A 16,885-nucleotide genomic window follows, 5' to 3' on the forward strand; every position below is an offset into this window, starting at 1 on the left:
CAATCAGTGCAATTATACAACACCCCCTATCTTTAGACCCTCTACTCGGGTGAGGAAAAACTCCACTTGAAAAATTATCAGGAAAAAAATTGGGAGAAACCTCAGGAAGAACAACAGAGGAGGACTTCCTCTTCCAGGATGGACAGACATGGAATCGGTATTGAATCCACAGAGTAGACAAGACACAGAGTTACAGAATCACAACGTACAACCAGAGAATACACACAGAGTGACCTAATGAATACCTTAATGTTCAATGCTTACCGTGTCATAAAACTCATATAGGTTGGTTAGGACATCCAGCTGGGCCCTCCTCTGCTCCACCCTGCTCAAGATGGAGCCCAGATGCTGCTTAAAGTCTAGAAGGACAGAACCGGGGAGCGACTCTGGAGACTCTTTCACCAGCTGCAGGCCAAGCCTCTGTTGGTGCTGTTGGGGTTCAGAGCGAGACCAGTCAATTGATTGATGACTCGTGTCTGAGTCATGCTGGTGATTTACCTTACAAGCAAGACCAATCTCCTGTGTTGATCACAACCATCATTCTGGAGATTAGGTCTGGTGTTACTTCTCATTGAGAGCACTTACAAAGGGGCGGGCCAAAAAGTAGATGTTCCAAACACAGCTGTGAAGTCTGAGCTAAGGGGAAATGAGACAGCACAACAACGCTGCCCACAACAATGGCTGGCATTGGTGACTACTGAAGCTAGTTGAGATGAGGAAGTGTCGGCTGTCATCGTGGAAATCACTGCATTGTAAAAATGTTTGACTTCTCGGCCTTTGGGGCTGTGATTGCACCATCCACTTTTTGGTTGGCCCAATTAATGTATTTATTTATTTATCACCCCCCCCCTTTTCTCCCTGGCCAATTATCCCACTCTTTTGAGCCGTCCCGGTCACTGCTCCACCCCCTCTGCCGATCTGGGGAGGGCTGCAGAGTACCACGTCTCCTCCGATACATGTGGAGTCGCCAGCCGCTTCTTTTCACCTGACAGTGAGGAGTTTCACCAGGGGGGCGTAGCATGTGGGAGGATCACGCTATTCCCCCCAGTTCCCCCTCCACCCCAGACAGGTGCCCCGACCAACCAGAGGGGGTGCTAGTGCAGCGACCAGGACACATACCCACATCCGGCTTCCCACCCACAGACATGGCCAATTGTGTCTGTAGAGATGCCTGACCAAGCCGGAGGTAACACGGGGATTCGAACCAAAGATCCCTGTGTTGGTAAGCAATGGAATAGACCGCTAGGCTACCCAGATGCCCCAATTAACTTGTCTTGAAATCAGTCTCAATGTGAAGGGGGCCAGAGGAAATCTCCTGTGAAAGATCAACGTCATCAACTTGCAAGATTCGTCTGATTCACGAGACCAGCAAGTGGTGGAAATGAATAACAAAATAAGGAGAGGAGTAATATGTTCTAATTATATCTGGAGTCTTTACCACAGACTCCTCCAGAAACTGGTCCAAGCTCTGCCTCATATCCTTTATTGTGGCTGTAGAGAGAGTCATCGAGTCCAGAGGTACAAGCTGCTTCTCTCCCTCCACGCTGAACCATAGCTTAATCTGGAAAAACAGAAAGAACAGAGGAACAAATTTCAGTGTCAATAAAAGGTGTGAGCGAGTCTTATATTTTATTTAGCAAAATTTTATCCATCAACTTGACCATTAGATAGCAAACTACACAGAACAAGTATCAGTAGTTTATGGAACAAAAAGTCAATAAAGTGTAGTAAAGAGCTGAAACGAAAGCAAAGCAAAAACTCTGAGCCAACCTGCTGGGTTTGCTCCTCAAATTTACGCACTTCCAGCAAGCCCTCTAGCTGTTTCTGGGACTTATTGGACAGGATCACCAGCTTATGGACCTCCTCGTCTACTTGGTTGTACAGCGCATTCACCATCTCAATAGCATCCCTAAACGAAAAGACAAAGAGCTTGCAAAGGAGCAAAGACAAAGCTCTATCATTTGATGTATCAATAAAAAAAACTGATTTCAATTTCCCCAACTGTACCCGGCCAATTACCCCACTCTTCCGAGTTGTCCTGGTCACTGCTTCACCCCCTCTGCCGATCCGGAGAGGGCTGCAGACTACCACATGCCTCCTCCGATACATGTGGAGTCGCCAGCCGCTTCTTTTCACCTGACAGTAAGGAGTTTCGCCAGGGGGACGTAGCGCATGGGAGAATCACACTATTTCCCCCAGTCCCCCCCCCCAACAGGCGCCCCGACCGACCAGAGGAGGCGCTACTGCAGCGACCAGGACACATACCCACATCCGGCTTCTCACCTGCAGACACGGCCAATTGTGTCTGTAGGGATGCCCGACCAAGCCGGAGGTAACACGGGGATTCGAACCGGCGATCCCCGTGTTGGTAGGCAACGGAAGAGACCACCATGCTACCCGGACACCCCATTTGTTTCTTTCTCTATAAAATATTTGTTATACTCTAGAATAAGAGTCATTTTCCCACACGCTTCAGGGAACAAGTCTCCCATAAAGTAGTTGTACAACATCATAACCACCCTCGTGTGGTTGGGTCCCCATGCCATCCTCCTAATGTACCTGAAGTTCTCGTTCTCACAGGCTTCCTCCTTCCGGATGCGGGCCAGCACCGTGCCGCCTTCTAGACGCAGCCTGTTCAGACGGGCGTCTTCTAGAACACACTTCATGAGACACCGCTGCTGCTCCAGCACTTCAGATACCTCCTGAAGGAAACACACGCATAACGGGCAGAAAGTGGCCATCAGCGATTTTAATGCAGAACATTCTGTGTCTCTGTGGCTGCCCTGGACGCTGTAAACAGACGGAGAATGTTTTGTCTGGGCCGAAGCCACTCGGAGGAATGGCTTTACCAAATTTCAGGTTCTATTACTGGGCCGCTAATCTTAGACCGGTACAGTACTGGCTTCGATATGATCCATTTCACTCCCTGCTTGCTTGGTTAGCTGTGGAGGCTTTCTCAACTTAAACCTGTGTCATTGGCAGCTCTAGCACATGCCTCCATCCATCGCTCCTCCTCCCCCTGTTAAAAACACGATTGTTAAAACCTCTCTGAGGATTTGGAATCAGTTTAAACACTATTTTGGCTTTCAGGCATTTTCATCCCCAGGAGGGATGTGCAGAATCAAGAGGGATGGCAAGACATGCATAAAGGTCTCGAGTCCGTCTCAAACCTGATGCTGCATGGTATGTGGTCATCTGGGCGCCCAATTCCATCTTTTATTTATTTATTTTTTAAACTTGAAAGGAAATCTTGCCAAGTTCCTTGCTTAGCCAGCACAGAGCACGGGGCAGAGGAAGTTAATTATAAAACAAACTATTTACTCCGGCTAAGATATGCGGCCCAGAGGAAAGGGGCCTGCAGGGAGCTATTGTGTGTGGAACAGACACATAAATCAGAAGGACTGAATGCGAGGAGGTGGGTCTGACCTTGAAAGTCTTCAGGTTGCCGGTGCTGTTTAGTGTGCTGATAGACTCCCGAAGGTATGAGATGGCTGTGCTACAGCTGCTGGCAAACGGTTCAATTTTCTGTAAGACAGAGAAAGACAGAGGCTACGTTCAGACCACCCGGTGCCAATGACCCAGTTCACATTCGGCACGGATCGGATATGTATGATGACCCTGTAACCAGGGGGAAAAAAGCACAAGGAATCGGATATTTTTGGATCTGATTTTGTGGAAATAAATAAATAAATGTTAATCTACCACCGATTTGTCAGGTTATTGTGACTTGCAAATCATTCAAAATGTGACACCCTAACACGCTTGTCACATTTTGAATGATGTGGCGAAAACACGTGGCCGTTTGCTTCCACATCAGTGACCAAACTCTGATGTATGCCGACGCATGCCGGTTGTTTCAAGTGCAAACCAAAGAGTCATGGAAGAAGAAGCACAGGAATCAGATATGGGTCACTTTTAAAAGCAGATGTAAACAAGCAGTCAAATAAACAGGATGAAGGCAAAAAAATCAAGACCTGCAGTATCAGCATAGCCGGGGGGTGGGGGTGGGGGGGGGGTGGGAGGATAATACAGTTCAACAAAACATTTTGAAAGCAGGGACCCTTGATTGTACACCCCCCCCCCTTTCTCCCCAATTCTACTTGGCCAATTACCCGACTCTTCCGAGCCGTCCCAGTCGCTGCTCCACCCCCTCTGTTGATCCGGGGAGGGCTGCAGACTACCGCATGCCTCCTCCGATACATGTGGAGTCGCCAGCCGCTTCTTTTCACCTGACAGTGAGGAGTTTCACCAGGGGGACGAAGCGTGTCGGAGGATCACGCTACTCCCCCCAGCCCCCCCAAACAGGTGCCCCGACCGACCAGAGGAGGCGCCAGTGCAGCGACCAGGACACATACCCACATCCGGCTTCTCACCCGCAGACACGGCCAGTTGTGTCTGTAGGGATTCCCGACCAAGCCGGAGGTAACACGGGGATTTGAATCGGAGATCCCTGTGTTGGTAGGCAACGGAATAGACCGCCACGCCACCCGGACGCCCCTTGTTTGTATACTTTAAACCAACTATGGATGAAAAAAATGCATTTGCAAAAACATTTGCTTTGTCAGGTTGTAGCTTGTAAGGAGAATTCTGACATTATAGAGCTTTTTGACTTGCAAGACTCGATACCTTCTCCAAGCCCAAAGATAAAAACCTTTTAAAAATGTCTGCAGCCAATCACCTCTTCATTGCCATAACTACAGATCCATTTTGAACCAATCTGTACTAAATACAAATTTTAAAACGAAAAGAAGAAAGAAAGCCACTTTATTTTATCATTGTACAGGTTATAATGAAATGTGTTCTCTGCATTTAACCCACCCTATTGTATAGCAGCAGCGGGCGGTTGCAGCGCCCGGGGACCAACTCCAGTTCTTCGTTCCACTGCCTTGCTCAGGGGCACAGACAGGAGTATTAACCCTAACATGCATGTCTTTTTGATGGTGGGAGGAAACCGGAGCACCCGGAGGAAACCCACGCAGACACGAGGAGAACATGCAAACTCCACACAGAAAGGACCTGGGACGGCCTGGGGTTCGAACCCAGGACCTTCTTGCTGTGAGGCAACAGTGCTAACCACTGGGCCACCGTGCCGCCCAACATTCATTCATGATTTGCATGAATTTAGTATATCAACTACTACTCTGTTGTTGTAGTTGTTGAAATGGCATAACGTTTGATGGAGCATGCATAAGGACTTGTTCAGGACTTCAAAGTTTAGGACTTGGGACTTGCCAGTCTTGACTTGGGTCTCGAGTGCCAAGACTTTAGACTTACTTGTGACTTGGAAAACCATGACTTGGTCCCACCTCTTGAACTGACCAATTCTGGCTTCTCTCTATCACCTGGTGAGGATGAAGGTCAAAGCCCTACCTGTCTGAAGTGGATCCACAGGGCGTGGTCGTAGTGGAAGGCGCCCTCCAGGTCTCGTGTGAGCTGCGTGCCGTCTATGTGCTTCAACAAAGCCTTCAGAGATGTCAGCAGCTCGGTCTGTGTCGAGACAAACACAAAACCACGACTCAGACCCCAGTCTGCCATTTCCTGTTTCAAAGGCATGGCAACAACACCAGCCACGTAGGGCACTTCCTGTTTGCCTCCAGCCCAGAGTCAACATGCACGAGTGTGACTCCACGTGAGTTTGACCAACAGCGTGATGTAAAACAAACAGTAAAATAAGCGGGAAAATAAACTGTAAAACGATAGGGGTGTATGTCACTTCTGAAAAATGTGTTGCCTTTGTGAGACTACAGATAAGAACTTCTGTTGACAAGTCTGTCTAGGAAAACAGACACTCGTTTCATATCGGCATATACAAAGATTTTACTAATATTTGCATTAGTGCGATAACTAAATCTGATTTCTAGCATACAGAGACCAGCGAACGTTTATTTTCTAACAACTCTTTTTACTTGTGTTTTGTAGCGGTGTCACAGGGAGCAACGCATCAAGTCCAAATCTTGCTTTGCTTAGACTTCACAAGTGAACAAATTCCGATTCTGATTTTCCAGGATAAATGGAGGAATACCGGGGTTAAGCTCACGTTGTTCTTTCTACAGTCCAGCAAGCTTGACACGTCGATGTATTACCACTGAAATAGGCCAGGGTTCATTATATCCCCCCCCTTTTCTCCTCAATTGTATACGGCCAATTACCCCACTCTTCCGAGCCGTCCCGGTCACTGCTCCACCCCCTCTGCCGATCCGGGGAGGGCTGCAGACTACCACATGCCTCCTCAGATACATGTGGAGTCGCCAGCCGCTTCTTTTCACCTGACAGTGAGGAGTTTCGCCAGGAGGACGTAGCCGTGTAAGAGGATCACGCTATTCCCCCCAGTTCCCCCTCCCCCCCGAACAGATGCCCCGACCGACCAGAGGGGGCGCTAGTGCAGCGACCAGGACACATACCCACATCCATCTTCCCACCCGCAGACATGTCCAATTGTGTCTGTAGGGACGCCCGACCAAGCCGGAGGTAACACGGGGATTCAAACCGGTGATCCCCGCGTTGGTAGGCAACGGAATAGCCCGCTAAGCTACCCGGACTCCCATGGTTCATTTTATTCTACATCGGCCACGCTTTATGGAGATTTGCTAGTTACTGTACACCAAATATCCATCCACACAATACCCTCATAGACTGGTGGCTTACTCAGGAGAGGTCACAGAGAGACTCAAACAGACGCTCATCGCAATTTACAAGACTGTAAGATTTCCACAAGCCTCGGATAAAACTTGGGCTCATCCTCAACAACAAATGCGGTGTCACCGTTGTTGTCGCTTTAAGTCAACGCAAGGCAATGCAATCCACATTGACTGCAAATCGTCTTGGTACGGTTCTGATGAGGACGTTGTGGAACGGCCGCTTTGACATTTGAGGTTCTGTAGAAGATCCCAGACGGATCCCTGAACACGCGGTTTCCGTCACTTGGTCATTAATGAATAGAAGGTTTGACCATTTTTGCTCATACTTTGTTAGGGATAGTCCTGTTTTAAGACATGTCCCTATGCTGCCCAGAGGATGTTGGTACGTACATAATACGTCACAGTCCCGTCAGACAAGTCGACCCGTAAAGGAAACACAGGTCTGTTCTGCTGCACGACCGGGCTGTCCTTCCTCCAGGCAGCGGAGAGCTGAACACACACTTCACAAAGGCTGAGGCTGACTCTAAGAAAACATTTCACCCCATCAGCTGACGTACGATCCCGCTCAGTGTTTAACTACCTGCACGCTGACGTCCCTCTCGGGCTTGGCAGGTCCTTCCTTGTCCACCAGGAGCAGAACCGAGTAAAGTGCATTTGGTACAAACGTCTGAGGAGAAAAAACAAAACAAAAACAAACGTGCATTTTTTTCTTGTTAGTCGCAATGAAAATATACAGTACGGTGCAAACAGACGGCTAAAGAGGCGCGTGTTGTGAAATGTGTATTTAAAGTGACTTATATGCGTGTTGAGGTTCACTGAATTATCATTCTTAGATCTGTAATTAGCTAATCACCATAACGTGATGACAGGTCTCTTACAAGGGGAGCTGCAGCCGAGCGGCCCTGGTGTGTGGTTAAAAACAGACAAGTGAGCACAAGTCCCTCGGCACAAGCCCCGAGGCCAGCCCCCTCACAAACACGCCGTGGAGCTGCAGTCGGTGCAGCTCTAAAGCTGCACTCCGGGACTTTTCTCGCTATTTTTTTCTGTTTGAAATGTGGCGGGATGTGGCGATTCAGCTGGACAGACGGTCCGTCTTCCAGTAGAACAGTGGTGTAATATAGTGGATGTAGGAGGCAAAGAGAAACAGACCTGCTGACTCTGATTTTCTGGGACTACAAACAAGGTATAGCAGGACTACAAACCAGGTGTAGCAGGACTACAAACAAGGTTCAGCAGGACTACAAACCAGGTGTAGCAGGACTACAAACCAGGTGCAACAGGACTACAAACAAGGTGTATCAAGACTACAAACCAGGTGTAGCAGGAATACAAACAAAGTTTAGCAGGACTACAAACAAGGTTTAGCAGGACTACAAACCAGGTGTAGCAGGACAACAAACAAGGTGTATCAAGACTACAAACCAGGTGTAGCAGGACTACAAACAAGGTGAAGTAGGACTACAAACAAGGTGTATCATGGACACATCAGCATCACGTCTCAATCTTTTTTTGTTTTCTTTTTAATATTTTTTTTTGACTCCTCAAACAAGATTGAATCTTTTTCTTCCTGTCAACAGCGGGATACGGAGACTGCAGAGTGTCTCTAACCATGGAACAGATGACCACTGGTATCAGTACAACCATTTATTAAGGGAAAAAAGGTGCGGATTTCAGCTTTACCATGAGAACGACCAGCGCGGTCATTTTGACTATTTTGGATTTTCAAAGTTTAATAACTTTGTGGGGGGAAAAAAGATACAGACCTGTCGCTCCCCGAATGCTCCTAAAATTGCATATATTTGCATTACAATGAGTTTTAGATCAATTGCACAAAAAAGTTATGATAAGATCCACCTAATTTGCATGCCATGGTGCGCGTCATGTCACTATTTATGACGTGTGTTGGTCGCGTCATTTCCTTCGTGAAGTTCATGGCTCTGTCCTAGAAACACACTAGTGTTCTCCAGTGCAGAGCAATAGTCTAAGCTTGATTTCTGATTATTGCCAACATGTCTGGTTACAGACGCCGTTTCAGATGCACCACGTCTACCACCGAGGTGCTGCAGTATTTACAGCCGTTGGCCAGTTTAAATTGTTTGAAAAATAGTATTAAAGTTGTTAAAATGTTAATTTTGGTGTCAGTTAGTTTCATAACAGACATACTAACATATGTAATGCATTAATATCTCCACTGGGTATTTATCTTGACAGAATATAGAGTTTAAAAACCGGCGGTCATTTTGACGGCCCATGGTCGTTCTAGGTAGGAGTGAAATCCCGGTCGTTCTGGTGTTAAATGAGAAAATAAAATCAAGCCTGGTCAGAGGTAAAGGTGTGCGGGATGTAAAGTTAAGTCAATCTTGTTTGTACAGCCCAATATCACAAATTTCGTAGTGCAGCTGTGGGTACAGCGAGTGTGTTGCTCTAAAAGGCTTGGTGTGACCTACAATCTCCCTCCGTGGGCAGGCTGGAGAGGTAATTGCATATCTTCTGCATCGGGCTCACCTGGAGCTCAGACAGAGACGAGAGCAGGGCTGGAGGCGGCTGCTGCCTCCTGCTGTCTATCAGCACTGTCAGGCCTTGTTCACGCCTCTCCCTCCTAGAGCCAGAGTCACAGTTAACCACAACGTCCGACACTGACAGCGGTGTGCAAAACAACACATTCATCTGCAATACAATCAGCTTTACCCAGACCGCTGTGGGAACAGGACAGGACAGCACAATAAAGTAGAATGACCTGAATATACAACCTTATGGCGTTTATAGTGAATGAAATAGTATCCTGAAGACACAGACATCCCAAAATAAATAAATAAATAATTGGATAAAGGATACAAAATTTCTTCAGGTGTGAAGTCAAAGAAATCAAACATGGATTTAACCGTACTGGAGTAAATCTGCTTTGGAGCGCTTAATTCAGTGTGTGACTCCCAGTTCCTCTGATCCATTTATAGTGAATTTATCAATGAATCACAAGGTTTTCAAAGCAGCTTGGATCCCCCCCCTTTTTTTCTCCCCAACTGTATCCGGCCAATTACTCCACTCTTCTGAGCCGTCCTGGTCGCTGCTCCACCCCCTCTGTCGATCCGGGGAGGGCTGCAGACTACCACATGCCTCCTCCGATACATGTGGAGTCGCCAGCCGCTTCTTTTCACCTGACAGTGAGGAGTTTCGCCAGGGGGACGTCGCTGCATGGGAGGATCACGCTATTCCCCTCAGTAACCCCCCCCCAACTGGTGCCCCGACCAACCAGAGGAGGCGCTAGTGCAGCGACCAGGACACATACCCACCCACATCCGGCTTCCCGCCCACAGACATGGCCAATTGTGTCTGCAGGGACGCCCGACCAAGCCGGAGGTAACACAGGGATTCGAACCGGTGATCCCCATGTTGGTAGGCAACGGAATAGACCGCCACTCCACCCAGACCCCTATTTGGATCTATACATTCCTCCAAAAAGAAGCACACATTTTATCATATGCTGCACAAAAGAAAGGCAAAGGCCTCATCAATAACCTAAAATATCAGCAAACCTCTTGTGGTGCTGATGGAAAACCACTTTAGGCCGTTAAGAGTCATTCGTTTTAATTCTCAACTTGACGGATTCAATTGTTGGATGAATATGGTGCCTAACTGTGAGTTTGTGATGTATTTTGAAGCTCTTTTGGTGTAATAATATATTCATCGCTCACAACCACTGGCGTAATAAGGAGCACAGTATTTTCAGACAGAATGAGGGACCGGCATGGAGGTTAACCAGCCTGGGGATGAGGGACTTACCGCAGTGTGGAATAGTAGTAGCCCAGCAGGCAGGTGAGGTCTCTGGCCGTGTAGCCGTCACCTGCCCACACCCGACTCCTGCTGTACACCTGCAGCACGGCCCTCCCACTGCGATCTCTGTTTCCTGGGGGAGAACAACAGCCGACAGGTGCGGGTTTATTGGCACGGGTCTCCAACGCAGAGCCTCCGCCACCAGACACCAGACTCGCAAAACATGCAAACTCTAAAGTTAAGGGCCTGGGATCAACCCGCCATCCTCTCGCTATGAGATGACGGTGGAAACCGCTGGGCACCCACGTCGTTCAGCGAAATTCAAGTAATACAAATTTACCCCAGTTCTCATACGTGTGAAACAAGCCGAGAGCAACAGGACTGGTTGTTGATCGCATGTGATTTGAAGAACGTATGAGGCTATTGAATGACTGTGTCATATCAAATGTGTGTAAGAGGAGAACATAAGCTAGCCCACGGGGGGTGGGGGGTGGGGGGGTAAACAACAGCCAAGTACAGACAGATGTGTCGGAATCTCTTGTTACTTACCGGGTAAAACGATGGCACCAGATGCCAGCAGTGTCTGGTTGACATCTGCCACCAGTTTGGGAAGGTTCAAGTCATAGTGCGAGGGCGGGCTTGCTGCCGAGGCCGGCTGGATAGCGGTCCCATTGGCTGCTTTGGGAGAGTGACATTCCTCTCTGGCGTGGACATCCTGCCTCTCGCCACCGATGCTGACATCAAGCTGTCCTGTCGAGGCGACCACAAAGAGTGAGCATGGCGGAGACCGATAGATGGTATTTACCGAACCGGTCGCCGTGGGTGAACACATTATTAGAGCTGCAGAGGCTTCCTTTCACCTCCGAGCTCTATTACAAAAGACCTTGTGAAGCCAGTGTTCATTAGCGGCAAGATGGGTGTGGTCCAGCGGTGACTTCATACTGAGTCATCATAGAGACCAGGTGTTTACGTGGATTGGCTCATGGGTGCCGCATGGCAACTCAGGAATTAATGGACCACCATATCTCAACCTAAAGGCTCGTCAGTGCAGAGGTTCTGTTTACAGGAACGCTGCTCCTGACATTCCCAAATGGAATCAATGTTTACAGACATTACCCTAGCCTTGAGGCACCCAAGAGCCTGCCAACTCTTCAACTGAGTATTCCCTCTCTCACTGTCTCTGTCTGTCTGTCTCTGTCTGTCTGTCTCTGTCTGTCTCTCTCTCTCTGTCTGTCACTCTCTCTGTCTGTCTGTCTCTGTCTGTCTCTCTCTCTCTCTCTCTGTCTGTCTGTCTGTATCTCTCTCTGTCTGTCTGTCTCTCTCTCTCTCTGTCTGTCAGTCTGTCTCTCTCTCTGTCTGTCTGTATCTCTCTCTGTCTGTCTGTATCTGTCTCTGTCTGTCTGTCTCTCTCTCTCTGTCTGTCTGTATCTCTCTCTCTCTCTCTGTCTGTCTCTCACTCTCTCTGTCTGTCTGTCTGTCTGTCTGTCTGTCTCTCTCTGTCTCTCTGTCTGTCTCTCATGCTCTCTGTCTGTCTGTCTGTCTCTGTCTGTCTCTCTCTGTCTGTCTCTCACTCTCCATCTGTCTGTCTCTCGCTCTATTTGTCTCTCTCTCTCTTTCCGTCTGTCTCTCTCTGTCTCTTGCTTGCTCTCTCTATCTGTCTCTCTCTCTCTTTCCGTCTGTCTCCCTCTCTCTATCTGTCTCTCTCTTCACCTCTCTGGTAAAAGCCAGAGTTTTAACTAATTTTAAACGTCATAAATGAATGAACGTGGTAGCGTGGTGGTGGGAGTAAATCAGTGGTGTTATGATGACATCATATGTTCAGTGATGAGTGATGAAATTCATTTTTAGTGACCTTTTCACATAATGTTATTTCTGCGAGTCTTTGTTTCAAAGCTGCTGTAAATGTGTGACAATGTATTAAAGCTGTTTTTTTTAAAATCTGTCTCTCTCTCTCTCCATCTCTCTCGCTCCGTCTGTCTGTCTCTCTCCTCGTCTTGATATGACCTGGGTAAAATGCTCAGTGTATTTACAGGTTTCAGGGCTGTAGCCGGCCTCCCATTCCTTATCTGCTTTTCCAGCACTTGAGGTGAAGCGTTATGGTTGATACACGCTACACGAGGCACGTTTTCCAGCAGCCTGTGATGTCCTACAGATAACCTTGTTGGTTGGTGCAGTTGCATGACCATTAGCCAGACTTCTGGATCCTTTTAGGTTTTTGTGAGTACTACCTCAGCTACCAGCTGTACACATGGACACAGACCCGTCCATGCTTCCTACCTATGTGTACCAGCTGTAGACATGGGTAAGAAGCATGGACAGGTCTGTGTTGGCTCATGAGACTGAAGTATAATGCCTGTGTAAAAAATAAAGCACTGTATGAACGTGTTCACCGCCTCTGACGGCATTACAGATGCCGGTAGTTTGAGGCACAGAACAGAGGCGGTGTGTTTCTGCAGGTCTGCATGCGAGAGACACACACTGGGTGTTGTCTTTTGAATGGCGTCTGTCCCTCTTGTGTTTTCCTGCTGTGTTCTGTGACAGCGAACCCTCCCAGCTCAACCTCTATTGTCTTCAAACCGTCGATGCACTTCCTGTGTGACTGCGCGGCTGTGCCTGTGTTTGCTGCATGGTTCCTAAATTGCTTTGTTTTGAGAGGAAGTGACAAATGTAGAGCAAAGCCTCCCCCCCCGTATGTGGCGTTGTGTGAAAGCACGCTTTGTTTGCCCCTTGGTTGACACGACTTTAAGCCGTCGGTGACGGACCAGACCTGTGCAGGTTATGCCGGTCTGGATTTATTGTTAAAAAGCAAACACAGGCCGCATAAATTACAGGGGCGCTGTCTTTTGGGAGTACGGTGCTGGCTGTCTCAAAGTATGGGTAATTTTTTTTTGGGGGGGGGCAATTGTACCCATCCAATTATCCCACTATTCCAAGCCATTTCGGTCGCTGCTCTACCCCCTCTGCCGATCCGGGGAGGGCTGCAGACTATCACATGTCTCCTCCGATACATGTGGAGTCGCCAGCTGCTGCCTTTCACCTGACAGTGAGGAGTTTTGCCAGGGGGGACACAGTGCGTGGGAGGATCACGCTATTCCACCCCCCCGAACAGGTGCCCCGACCGACCGGAGGAGGCGCTAGTGCAGCAACCATACCCACATTCGGTTTCCCACCTGCAGACATGGCCAATTGTGTCTGTAGGGACCCCCGACCAAGCCGGAGGTAACACGGGATTCAAACCAGCGATCCCTGTGTCGGTAGGCAACGGAACAATCCGCTATGCTACCCAGACGGCCCCCTAACTATGGGTAATTCTACCCCTCTTAAAAGCCCGAGCCTTTTTATTTGAAGGGCAGTGTGAGTCAGCACAGGTTAGGTCTCCTGTTTCTCAGTGAATGGATTCTGCAACAACAACACAGGTATAGTCGGTCTGAGAGGCTTTTCGCGCGTCCCCGGTGGCTGAGAGGTTTCACAAAGGACGCTTTTGTAAGCGATGTAACCAATCTGGGATGAGCGCAGCCCCCAGTCCAAATACCAGTGCAAGGCCATCTCACAGCCGGCCGACCGGAGACCCTTTGGTGGGTTACAGGATCCTCTGTGGCTTCACGGCGACTCTTCATGGCTCTCGGTCTCATTGTGGGAAACCCGCTTTGCAACACCCGAAACTTAATCCCGGCTGAGGTAATCTCGACAACAAAACAAAACAACTATATCTGAGTGGGAAAATTCTCGTATGGTTTAAATTTAGATGAAATACTACGCACCCTCCAGGGTGCACTCCAGCACTGTGTGAGGCCATGAGATTTTAAATAAACTCACTCAAAAAAAAAAATTTTTTTTTTTGCACATTTCAATACACGGAAACGGTTGTGCTCCATAAAGCAGCGTGATATCCTCGACAGGCACTTTTGCATCGCCGCTTTCCTGAACCACCGTGAATGAGCGCACACAAAGCAAAACAAACTGAGAGCCGTTTATGGGTTGGGATTCAAGCCCTGTTTCCAGGGTAGGGCCCCTACCTGTCTCTTAAAACATGCCAAAAAATACACAACGTGGACTTTTGAAAGGAAAGCTATCAACGATGAGTAAGTGCTTGAAAATTACAAGCTGTCTCTTCACATCGGTTCAGACTCTGCTGGTCGACCGGCTTAAAGAATCTCCTGCTGCAGGTTACGATTACACACGCCACGCTGAAAAACAACCGTTCACAAACTATCTGGAATGAAACCTGGTTTTCGGGCCCTCGGGCTGAACCGTTTGATACGCGAGAGCCGACATGCCCTGGGCTGTTATGACTCAACCACAGTTTGGACGTGGTTGTCCAATCATATTATTGAGACGTGGCTCTTAGGAAATCACTTTACGCTACCACCACAAAATACCTTTGCACAGACAGACCAGTTCTGGCGTCAGTATCTTTTGATACCATGCAGATTCTGAAAAAGTTCATAATTACTGACATAACACTGTACTGCAATACTGAAATAATATGTTTACTCCCTCCAGTAAATTATATATGTGGTCATCTGCAGTGATTTGTTCAGTCATGTTTTCACAGTGCAACAGTTTCAGGTTTATCAGCAGGACATTAATACATACTGGACTCCTCTTTGCTGCTCCTCCTCTCAGAACCAGGAAAAGCCGCCTCCAGGTCCAGTTTCCCGAAGCGGAGGGCATAGCCATTCATCAGCTTTCTTGGGGAGATGCTGGCCGACCCTCCCGAGGACGAGCGCTCCCGATGACCTTTGACCTGGCTGGCCTTGTTATTCCTCTCCAGCGACTTGGAACGCCTATCCGACCGCCTCTCAGCACTCCGCAGCCCCCTCTGCAGATAAAGCAAAGGCGTGTTTGGCCTTGAGTCGTCTCCGCTAAGCCAGCCCCTGGCGCCCAACCTGCGGGAAGGGAGTTCTCTGGCGGGGGTACGAGTGTCCGGGCTGCTGCCCGGTGTCACAGCGCTGTCCTTCGGGGTAATTCCTGTGCCATGCTCCGGTCCCTCCTCAAGGATGGACTCCGAGCTTGAGCCCAGGTTCATGGGGTTTTGCAGGGCCTCCATGTAAGATTTCCGGAAGAGTCTCCGGCTCTCAAAGGCCACCGAGTCCCTGGGGAGGCGTCGGCGAGGGCCTGGGTTACTCAGATCTGTAGTAAAGGAAAATGTCTTTGACCCTACCCCTCTCTCTCTCCAACCCCCCTCCTCATCTCCCCCTCGTCCCGTCCCACTCTCTTCAACGGGTCCCTCCGAATTAGTGCTGGGTGTAGGAGTGCTGGCTCCTGTGAGGATGCGCCCCTCTGTCGGGCAGAGGCCCAAGTCCTGTGGGGCGGCACTAGTGCTGCTGAGGTCTGCGAGGGGTCTGTGCAGGTTGGCGGGCTCAGAGAAGATGGAGTCCGCACCCTGAGAATGCAAGGACTCTCTGGAGCTGCGGTGGCTGTCCAGGGTCCCCGTGGATCCGCTGGTGCTGCAAGCGCTTATGTGGCCCCTGAAGCCGCCTCCGCCACGGTGTGCCTGCATGATGGCGTCCGCGGTGCTGGTGACAAACAACGGGTTGACCACGTTCTTCCACGGCGTCCTGTACACAGCCGTGCCGGTGGTGAGCAGACAGTTCTGTAAAGGGTGCAGGTTTCGGTCGCGCGTCACATTCTGCAGGAACTCAGCGGTGAAGACGCTGCCGTACATGCTCTCCACGATGGGGATTTCTGCGATGGCCTGCCCGCTGGCTGACAGGCATTTTATCACGAGCTTGGTGGTCTTGCGGCCCAGGGGAACTATCTGCAGGTAGAAGTCGCCTTGTTTTAGTCGGACCTTGTGCAGAGGAGCCAACTGCAGGACCACCTTCTCGTGGATACACAGGGGCCAACCTTCATGGTAGAAGAGCAGACCTCGGAACCTCAACTGAGAGAGACACAAGAGACCTCACAGTCAATATCCACTATCACACAACATGATTATCCTCTGCTGGTGTCACATGTCAATCAGCATCAACCAATCAAAACTTACATACTACATTCTGAGCTGCAATGCAAAAGGCTTTACAAGGGAGTAAGAGAAGAAATGGTGAGAGGTGGAACCCTGAAAATGAGAGAACTGGATACACAAATTGGAAGGGAAATGAGGGGGGAAATTCTAAACAGACAAAGAGGAAGAAGAGAAGAAATGAGAAAAAAAAGATGTGATTAACTATACACTGATCAAGAGTATGTGTGTGTGTGTGTGTGTGTGTGTGTGTGTGTGTGTGTGTGTGTGTGTGTAGAGCAGGGGTGTCAAACTCCAGGCATCGAGGGCCGCAGTGTCTGCAGGTATTTGTTGCAACCATGCACTACACCACCCGATTAAACTAGTTCCTTTCCCTCCCTGATCCAGGAGGTGAGCTAATTAGTTAAATCAGGTGGTGTAGTGCACGGTTGCAACAAATACCTGCAGACACTGCGGCCCTCGAGGCCTGGAGTTTGACACCCCTGGTGTAGAGGGTGAACACAAAACACCG

The 16,885-nt window shown here is 49.1% G+C and overlaps 1 protein-coding gene across 2 annotated transcripts in view; it reads right to left on the reverse strand.

The window, feature by feature from the left end:
• zgc:158766 (uncharacterized protein LOC100009641 homolog) overlaps positions 1 to 16,885 on the reverse strand; it is a 51,743-nt gene that overhangs the window by 19,760 nt on the left and 15,098 nt on the right. For both annotated transcript variants that reach the window (XM_056286289.1, XM_056286290.1), the window contains exons 3-13: positions 15,006 to 16,293; positions 10,959 to 11,159; positions 10,419 to 10,542; positions 9,144 to 9,237; positions 7,219 to 7,305; positions 5,371 to 5,487; positions 3,427 to 3,525; positions 2,560 to 2,702; positions 1,771 to 1,909; positions 1,439 to 1,561; positions 265 to 429 (exon numbers count right to left, since the gene is read on the reverse strand). In XM_056286289.1, the coding sequence (XP_056142264.1) occupies positions 265 to 429; positions 1,439 to 1,561; positions 1,771 to 1,909; positions 2,560 to 2,702; positions 3,427 to 3,525; positions 5,371 to 5,487; positions 7,219 to 7,305; positions 9,144 to 9,237; positions 10,419 to 10,542; positions 10,959 to 11,159; positions 15,006 to 16,293 (2,580 nt within the window). The remainder of the gene's footprint in view (positions 1 to 264; positions 430 to 1,438; positions 1,562 to 1,770; positions 1,910 to 2,559; positions 2,703 to 3,426; positions 3,526 to 5,370; positions 5,488 to 7,218; positions 7,306 to 9,143; positions 9,238 to 10,418; positions 10,543 to 10,958; positions 11,160 to 15,005; positions 16,294 to 16,885) is intronic.

The sequence above is a fragment of the Lampris incognitus genome, chromosome 9 (assembly GCF_029633865.1).
Source record: "Lampris incognitus isolate fLamInc1 chromosome 9, fLamInc1.hap2, whole genome shotgun sequence".
NCBI classification, from domain to species: Eukaryota; Metazoa; Chordata; class Actinopteri; order Lampriformes; family Lampridae; genus Lampris; species Lampris incognitus.